Source organism: Oreochromis niloticus, linkage group LG11, assembly GCF_001858045.2.
Source record: "Oreochromis niloticus isolate F11D_XX linkage group LG11, O_niloticus_UMD_NMBU, whole genome shotgun sequence".
In the NCBI taxonomy this organism is placed as follows: domain Eukaryota; kingdom Metazoa; phylum Chordata; class Actinopteri; order Cichliformes; family Cichlidae; genus Oreochromis; species Oreochromis niloticus.
The window spans coordinates 1,516,259-1,526,311 of record NC_031976.2 but is presented as its reverse complement, the minus strand read 5'-3'; the positions used below and the strand labels follow the sequence as shown (position 1 = coordinate 1,526,311).

Here is a 10,053-nt window from a genome sequence, read left to right as displayed (position 1 = left end):
ATCAAATCACACAAAACGACCCTCTGTTATTCATACTTTATTAATACTCTTATATTTGAACTTTTTAAATTCTCATTACAAACATAAGCAGTGTGACTGCAACAGCATCTGAATGACTTTGCTGGGTGTGTGGATATTCGTTGAAGCGTTTGGTTGACAAACCCACAGTAATTTCACTTTCAGAGGCATTAAGGCTAAAAAATATATTTATACATTAGACTTCCTAACATACTGACCCTGCAAGTATTTTGACAAAATGAACTCCAGACTGATGTACTTAGAAAAGTGATTCAGTTTGTGTTTGGCATCTACACAGTAAAATCATTTTCACAGAACAACATCAGTCCACACATTTGCTCACTGTACCACTGACAACACATATTGATCTAATCTGTCAATATCATATGAATTTAAGCCGTCTGCTGCCATGTGATAGAAGAACAATGGGTCTCCAACTGCTGCACCTGTAAGACAAAACAATAAAAAACAAGCAGCACCTAAAAGAAAAAAATGGACACACAAACCAGCAATCTTGTGTTTTGTGTGTTTTGTCTGAGTATGTGCGTCACAAATGTACTTAATGTAAATGAGAGTGAAAAGTCCCAATAACGCACCAAGAGTACTGAAGACTGAAGGCAGTGGGTAGCCCACCCCACAAGACGGTGGTCATCCTGGCTTGAGTGAGATCAGGACCCCAGCACCCAACAACCCCCCAAAACCCAGAAAGAATTTATTCATTTTAGTTGTTATCCAGGCCTTTAGTTACTGCTGAGCTGGCCAGTGCATCCTTCTTAAAAATGTCCACGATTGTTGATTTGCCACTCTTAAAGTTGTTCCTCTCTGACAGGCTTCTGTTGGCTTTGCAGCCTGATGATGTCATCCTTCATTTGTGTCTCTCTGCATTGGAACACTTAGAATCAAATCCAGAGTTTAGATCTGCTACATTTTCTCTAAATTTACTGTCCATTCTCTTTGGCGCCGCTGTAACTGTATAAAAATGTCTATAAGTCAGATAATGCAATAATTTTGCTAAACCCCTTGAATTAAAGATAAATTCTGCACTTCTAACAGATCTTGATCGTTTGATTTAAAATCCGAGGCAAGTTTCAAAAGTTTCATTGCCCCCTAAATTATGGCCCTATGAGTAGCAACACTACAGATTGTTTTTGTGCTCAGGTATACGGTCTGCCTGTCTGCAAACATGTCTGCAGCCTGACTTCCATGCACTGCGGTTCAGCAGATGAAGAATGTGCACGTGTGTATGTTTATGGCGACCCCCTGCTCTGCACCGGCACTTGCAGATGGTCATCAGCCCTTTCTATTTCAGTCCCCGGCATGTGAGGGTAACATGGTAAGCGGAGATCGTAGCGGTGTCCGTATCTGTCAAAAGTCTTGTCACTGAGTGAATACAGCTTTTCTGCTATGTCATTGCGTACAACCAGGGCAAAGATCTTGGCTATGTAGCGATGCTTAGCAAAGAGCAGGTAGAGCTTTTTCCTCCTCCATGCCACATACCGGCAGGGCTTATCAGCACGCAGCGTCACCTGAGGAGAATAAACCACAAAACAAGTTCAAACTTAGATAAACTTTGTTTAACCTCAATACAAATTTTTTTGTTGTTTTTCTGCTTGATAAAGAAAAAGCTGTTGTGACAAAGAAAGAAATGTACCATCACAAGTCTTTGGAATTAAATTGTAACAAATAAATGTACAAATTTACAGAAAAGTCCAAAACGTATGCTTGTGCTTGTTAGTGGTGAGCAGCAGATCAAACAAGAACCATAAAAGGCGTTAAGAACACATTCAGGCCTGTGAGACTCATTTAGACACTGAGCCTGTGCTACATGCAGACATTTCTGCATCGCTGCCATTCAAAGACATTATGTATATAGTTTACGTGATATTCAATACTGAACTCTACATTTTGTTTTTCAAGGAAGCAATTTTTTATTCAGTGTAAAAGCCACATTTTTTTTACATTTATTACTAGTAAGGAGAACACACATGAGGTTTACAGCCCTCCACAATGGAAAATGGCTAAAAATAAAAACGGCAGGGCTGAAGATTTGATTCCCACATATGAAATTATTTCGCTGGCTGGATATAATTGCATCGGTAAGCTGTAAGTTTGACACCCCCGGCCCGGCTTAGAGTGATCAAAATGCTAGATTTGTTACAACAATTCAACTCCTGGCTTACTGTGTTGTCAAGCTACTTCTATAAAAGTGAATAAACTGTTGAACAAGAATTTATCATGGCGTTTAAATAGACATCACAACGGAACAAAAGCAATAGTTTGTGATCAATTTTATTTGACTTTCTCTGTGTGCTTGTGTGTATGAAGTTTCAAAGGCCACCAGCACAGAATTTTCAAGAAAGTTATTTCTCCACTGCACGCACGCACGCACACACACACACACACACACACACACACACACACACACACACACACACACACACACACACAATGGGCTGCTATTGTTTTACACCACAGCAGGTAATGTTGGAGACTGTCAAGCTTCGAAGCAGCTACAGAATAAATGAATGAGTGGATGATATGTAGCTAAAGCAGGACAATGGTGATTATACTGTGCCGGTGAATAAGAACATAATAAATACTGTATGAAATAAATTTGCAAAACAGCCCTCTCTCTCTCTCCTAAAAAGTCCTCTTGTAGAATCACAATACTAGCCATGTTAGTGCAATCTAGAAACTTCAGTATAAACATCCGTATTTTATGTTTTGCTGGCTTTTTTGTTTGTTTACTCTAAGCTTGGCAAAAGTTAAGCAACCATATCCGACAGTTGGCTAACTTTTCTCCGTGGGGGGGGGGCTCCGGGAGTATGGGGTGTTTGGCCCATTGCTACAGGCTATTCAATCCTTATACAACCATTGCAAGAGCTTGGTCCCCATAGCTGGCAATAAGTCAGACTCGTTCCTGGTGGGTGATGGGCTCCGCCAGGGCTGCCCTCTGTCACAGATTCTGTTCATAAATTTTACGGACAGAATTTGTAGGCGTAGCCAAGTGGCGGAAGGCTTTCACCTGGGTGTTCTCAGGATCTCATCTCTGCTATCTGTGGATGTTTTGGTTCTGTTGGCTTCATCAGGTGATGGCCTCCAGCTCGCACTGGAACAGTTAGCAGCCAAATGTGAAGCGGTGGGAATGAGAATCAGCACTTCTAAATCTGAGGCCATGGTCCTCTGCTGGAAAAGGGTGGAGTGCCCACTCCCAGTCAGGGACGAGTTCCTGCCCCAAGTGGAAGAGTTTAAGTATCTCAGGGTCGTGTTCACGAGTGATGAGAAAAGGGAGCCGGAGATCGACAGATGGTGCAGTGGCTGCAGTGATGCAGACGCTGTACCGGTCCGTCGTGGTGAAGAGAGTTGAGCGTAAAAGCGAAGCTCTCAATTTACCGGTCGATCTATGCCCCTACCCTCACCTATGGTCACGAGCTGTGGGTAGTGACCGGCAGAAATGAGCTTCCTCCGAAGAGTGGCTGGCCTCTCCCTTAGAGAGCTAGTGTGAGGAGTTCAGCCATCTGGGAGGGATGGCGGCCCGGAGAAGGCCCGGGGCAGACCCAGGACACGCTGGAGAGATTATATCTCTCAGGAGGTGGCTGGGGACAGGGAGGTCTGGGCTTCTCTGCTTAGGCTGCTGCTGGAGCCGGATAAGCCGAAGAAGATGGATGGATGAATTTGACTCCGATTCACAAGGTCCCAATTTGATTCGATTCAATTTTTACTCAGGCAGTCAGAAACATAATTCTTTTATCATTTATCAGTACATGTGCATATTTTTATATCTACGTATAAAAACAAAGCTGACACTGGTGAGACTTCATCAGAGGTGCCTTAGTGTCAAAGTAACTGAGAATAAAACACAGAAAAACGTGAAGGAGAATTTCCCGGCCTGGCTTTTTATAGCAGATAACCTTAAAAATATTCTGCAGTAGATAAAAGAAGCTTTATTAGAGACACAGCCAAGCGTTATGCAATTTGGCATCATTTTAAAAAGTTAACATTTCTTCTGTATTGAACAGCAGAAATGAGGCTTTCTTGTCAGAGGTCATTTTAAAAAAAAAAAAAAAAAAAAAAAACAGTGGCTGACAGCACTGTACGTAGACTGCTGCATAATAAGCAAGCAAATAATGCAGAAAACAGATTTGAGATGGGACACAGAGAGAGAGAGCTGTGCATGAAGTGTGATTTTAATCGATGTGGAAGCAAAACAGCCAAAGTCAGAGTACATTAATGAAGATATTTGTTTGTTAAGCATAGTTTGGTTTTTCTTTTGCTGCTGGTTCAGTGAATTTTGGTCAGAGTGACGAAACCTGCAGCACCAGAATCTGTGAGCTGTCGGCTTTCAGCCCCGACGGTGTGTCTGTGTAGGTGGGGTGACCCACACACGCTTTGTGTTTACATCTTATTGCAGAATCCGTTTGCCTGCTCTCATTTGCTGTTTTAGCTGTTTGGTGGTTGTTAAAATAGTTTTGTGAGATTCTGGCATTTCTGGTAAAATGCATTTATATTTAAAAATTGATTCAGGATTTAATGAATCGATATCACTTTATTAAAGCTAAAATCCATTTTAATCAGAAAATCAATTTTTTAAACCCACCCCTAGCTATAACCAAGTGGCCGGCATAGTATACAGAAACATCTGTGCCGAGTATGACCTGGAAGTCCCGAGGTCAAAATGGGAGACGCCCCCAAGGGTGGTGGAGAATGACCGAGCTAAGATCCTGTGGGACTTCCAGATGCAGACGGACAAAATGGTGGTGGCTAACCAACCGGACATAGTGGTGGTAGACAAACAGAAGAAGACGGCCGTAGTGATCGATGTAGCGATACGCCAGTTGGAGCCATCTTCCTTATGTATTCATGGACATGTGATTTGTGCATCACAGACACACACACAGACACACACACAGTATTTAATGTGTTGGATTACAACAAAATGAACCTGGAATACGCCCTCCTCCGATGGTTGCAGAGAGTCCCATTCTGGTGAATCCAGAAACTGGAAAGGGTAGATGTAATGCAGAAACTCTCCATTAACTGTCACACGGATTCTGTTGGACAATGGAACAAGACTTGATTTTAATAGAAGTTCACAACAGCAGACACTAAAGATAAAGTTAAGAATTATTAACTAAAACAACCTAAAACATTTTGTAATGGTAGTGTTGTACTACTACACAAGTGTGCAACATGTTTTTTTCATGAGTGTAATTTTAATCACACAGGGTGCTCAGGCAACCACATGCCCCTAGGAAATTTTAATATCAGAAATAGACATTTTTTTTTGGAATACTTGCTATGAAATTTCAATGAAAATGGTACAACTATGGACCAATCGTTTGCCACCTCCTCTACATGGATGACATCAAGCTGTATGCCAGGAGTAAACAAGATATCAATTCACTGATCCACACCACTGTTATTGAAGCCAAGAACATGGGAATGTCATTCAGACTAGAAAAGTGTAGTCAAATGGTAACAAAGAGGGAAGGTAGTAAGAACTGAGTTAAATGCACAACCAGAGGACCACATTGGAGGACAGCTACAAATACCTCAGAATCCTACAGGCAAATGGGACCATGGACTACGAAAGCTGCAACCACCAAATACCTGCAGAGAGTAAGGCAAGTCCAGAGGAGTCAGCTGGGCATGGGCGTTGATCCAAGCAATCAACACCTATGCCCTGCTGGGCATCAGATACCCTGCTGGGGTAATAGCCTGGCCACAATTGATGGTATGTTTAGTGAATACCTAAGACAACAGAAAGAAGAGGAACTATGATGGAAGGACAGGCCCTGCACGGCAAAGCTGGACTGAAAGACAGCACAGCGGCACTAATTATGGCAGCACAGAAACAAGCTCTGAGTACACCATAACCAAGTGGTTGGTATATTATATAAAAATATCTGTGCCAAGTATAGCATGGAAATTCCAAGGTCAAAATGGGGTACGGCCCCTACGGTGGTTGAGAATGACCAAGCGAAGATCCTGTGGGACTTCCAGATACAGACAGATGAACAGGAAGTGATGTAGCTATATCAAGTGATAGTGGCATCAAGAAGAAAAAAGATGAGAAGCTGGAGAAATAGCAAGGCTGAGAGAGGAGCTAGAGAAGAGGTAGAAGGTGAAAGCAACAGTGGTTCCTTGTGGCAATCGGAGCACACAAACTGGGCTCCAACAGATGTGTGTTCAATTATTGTAACAACTAGCATTTATATTGTTCTTTCCTTTATTTTGACACTAAAGATTAAAATTCCTTAGACATTTTCCACCTTACACCCATTCCTATTTCCCCCTGGTCCGATGATTGTCCTGCTGTCTGTGCTGTTTTGCTCTTATGTCCTTATTGTGGAGATGTCTTGTTCACTTGTTATCCTGTTTTTCATAAATAAAAGAAAGAAAATGTAAAATTCTGATAATTCCCCAGCAAGTTCTGAATTGACCTTTTCCCTCTCCGATTTCTAAACTTAGCACAAAACGTAAGGAAATTTGTATTTGGTATTTCTTTGTTGTAATAATGCTTCTCAGTAATACATCTTATACTCTTTATTTCCCCTTAAATTATGCCATATTTGTAATGAAAATGCATCTTTGGGTTGAGCAGCAGAAAAAAAAAGTGAAATCACAGTTTGACCTTCTGGTAAGGATGGGAAGTTCAAAACCGACATTTCGACACTGTGTCGAGCTTCCCGAGTGCAGATGTTTCAAAACACGGCTCTGAAACGTGGTTAAAAACACCCAGATCACGTGACCACGACTAAATGAGGCTTTGGTGCCCCAGTTTTGACAGGTGGTGTACCTGCTGCAGAGTGGCGCACTGAGCTGTAAAATCATTAAAATATCCCAATAAACCGCGTCTGCTTTCAGCGAGAAAAGGAAACGGGCAACAGTCAATTTTTAGCTCCGGCTCATATTCATATACACATTCTATATATATATATATATATATATATATATATATATATATATATATATATATATATATATATATATATCTCTTATTCTATTTCTTAACAATTTTCACGACAGATTAGATTTTTCCTTTCCTTTTTCCCCCCCACCGACACGTTTTGTGAATAACTCAAAATCAACATTTTGACTATTACACCGCGCTATAAACTCACAAATTCCCTGCGGCATATATAGATAAGAAGTCACTTGCATGCAGGCAGCTTAAAATAATAGTGACCTGGAGCATACAGCCCCCTTCCTGATTTCCTATTTTTTGTATGTTTGGCTCTGTGTGAAAAAGTACTCACAAATCTAAAAACTGGTTGGGCCACCCTTAGCAGCAACAACTGCTCTCAAGCGTTGGCGATAACTGGCAATGAGTCTTTTACTGGAGGCTTTTCAAGCATAAAAGGCCTTTTAAATGTCACAGTATCTCAGATTCAATTTCAGTTCTATTTATATAGCGCCAAATCACAACAACAGTCACCTCAAGGCGCTTTATACTGTAAGGTAGACCCTACAATAATAGATACAGAGAAAAACCCAACAATCATATGACCCCCTATTGAGCAAGCACTTTGGCGACAGTGGGAAGGAAAAACTCCCTTTTAACAGGAAGAAACCTCCGGCAGAACCAGGCTCAGGGAGGGGCGGGGCCATCTGCTGTGATTGGTTGGGGTGAGAGAAGGAAGACAGGATAAAGACATGTTGTGGAAGAGAGACAGAGATTAATAACAGGTCAGGACTTTGACTAGTCCACTCCAAAGTCTTCATCTTCTTTTTCTTAAGCCAGAGGTGGACTTGCTGTTGTGTTTTGGATCATTTTCCTGCTGCAGAACCCAAGTGTGCTTCAGCTTGAGATCACAAACCGGACATTCTCCTTCGGGATATTTTGGCAGACAGAAAAATTCATGGTTCCAAGTCTTCCAGGTCCTGAGGCAGCAAAACAGCCCCAGATCATCACACTGCCACCACCATATTTTACTGTTGGTTAATTTCATAATGGTGTTTTTTTAGTTTAAGATCTGGTAACTACAAAGCCCACATTATATAATTTGCATCACTTCAAACCATTCAGTAACTGAGGACTGTTCCTCTTCTGAAAAGCTGTGTTAGTTTTACGGCAGATGTAACGGTACTCAAACACACCAAATAGTTGAATCAGTCCACAGAATACTTTCACAGATGTCTTGGGGGTCATCAAGATGTTTGTTTTGGCAAATGTGAGACAAGCCTTTGTGTTCTTTTCGGTCAGCAATGGTTTTCTTTTGGTGAACTCTCCCATGGATCCCATTTTTGCCCAGTCTCTAAATCATTAACTGAGAAATGTGAAGCCTGTGGTTCTTTAATGCTGTTCTGGGTTCTTCTGTGACCTCCTGGATGAGTCTTCAACATGCTCCTCGAGTAATTTTGGGAAAGCTGGTCCCTCCTGGGAAGGTTAATCACTGTTCCATGTTTTCTCCATTTGTGTATAATCTTTTCAGCCTTTACTCCCCACGGACATGTGGCTATGAAAAGCATGTTTAAATCTAGGCTCTTGAAAGCTATACTAATTTACCATGTGCTCATTTTACTTGCACTAATTTAGACACATGGAGCTGTTGTGGTTAAAGCCTGGCCAAACAAACAAACAAACAAAACGTTGTGGTCAAAGCTGCAAAGATTCCTCAGGTAAAGAGTGAACTAGAAATACAGATTACAAAAATGAAGCCTTTTAGCTCATGAGCCAATCTTGATCCCAGTTAACCCTGACCCAGTTAAACATTTGGAGTCTGTCAGTAAGACTTTTACATGACAAAGAGTATCTAGAAAACACACCCTTTGTTTTAATATCAATAAGGACATGTCTGTGTTTAACTCTATGTTGGGGTGTACCATGTTTGACACTGAGCTGTTCAAGCGTGTGTGTGCAATCACCTTCCGGCGAGCAGCACTGACAGCTTGTCAATAGCGGTTTTTCCTTCTACGGCGAAGCAGTGGTCCTTCTCTAAAGTTTGCACTTCCCCGTCACAGCAGGCCACTATCTTCCCAAAATGGGACAATGATACTCCGAGTCTTTTAAACATGCAGCTATACAGCTCCTGGAAGTCCTTGTCAAACGAAAAGCTCCTCAGCCTGTATGACATATGCAGGACTTGTACCAGACACACCGCGAAGATCACGAAACTCCACAGAAAAGAGTCCGTGGTGCAGGAGTCCGACCACGACCAGAGAGTGGAGCAGAAGAAGCCCAGAGTGAGAAAGGTGAACAGGTAGAAGTGTCCGTAAAAGCCACTGCCCCCCATGAACCCAAGGAACAGAAAGATGTTGGCGAGATGGAACACCGATCCTTCCGCACCCTCTTTCCACTCTTTGCACACCGGGTAGGCAGGCACCTCCGGCGCCACCGTGAAATTCATGGTTTCGAAGTCGGGCGGCTCCATAATGTATAAAGCGAATCAACCAGCAGCACATTCACCACAGCCAGCCTCGCTCCGTGTCACCAGAGCGGGCAGAAAAACGCTGACACCTCGGCCCATCACTTATAGGTGGAACGCAGAAACAGCCAATCAAATCGCAGCGTTATATCCAATGAAAAAAGACGGAGTTTTTACGGAACCGTCAGAGCGCGGGTTCGAGTCCAGGTGCGGACAAAGCTCGTGTCACATTATTAAAGGATAAAGACCAGTTGGTACTTACTGTAGATAACAGTTGCTTTGTGATTTTGTTTGATTATCCTGTTTATTTGTAAATTATTATTATACAGTGTTACAGCCCGTAATGCAGAATAAACTCTGCCATTACATTTTTGAGATGATACACACCACACACCTAATTATAGGTTATGTGTTTGCTGTTTTTATGTTAAAACAGGTTTCCAGGGCTGGTTCAGTCCTGTTTTAGCTATTTTTCAAAAGATAGTTTTAGTTTATTTTAGTTTTTGTGAGTCTGGAATGTCAACAATCACATACACATCCCAGTTTTAATGCAAAGTCACACACAAAAAGCTGTAATACAGATATATTCTGATGATATAGAAAATTAAGCTTATACATTAGTGCAATTAGGACAGTCTTTAGAAACCCATTTGAAGGCTTCCTCGCT

The 10,053-nt window shown here is 41.8% G+C and overlaps 1 protein-coding gene across 1 annotated transcript; it reads right to left on the bottom strand.

Annotated features, from left to right (window-relative positions):
• Window positions 1-21: 21 nt before the first annotated feature.
• On the bottom strand, window positions 22-9,493 carry popdc3 (popeye domain cAMP effector 3). Its single transcript, XM_003454868.5, has 3 exons — window positions 8,887-9,493; window positions 4,961-5,069; window positions 22-1,544 (listed from the first exon to the last, which is right to left on the bottom strand). Exons 1-3 carry the CDS (start codon window positions 9,390-9,392, stop codon window positions 1,266-1,268), a joined length of 894 nt encoding a protein of 297 aa, XP_003454916.1. The 5' UTR covers window positions 9,393-9,493; the 3' UTR covers window positions 22-1,265.
• Window positions 9,494-10,053: the final 560 nt, after the last annotated feature.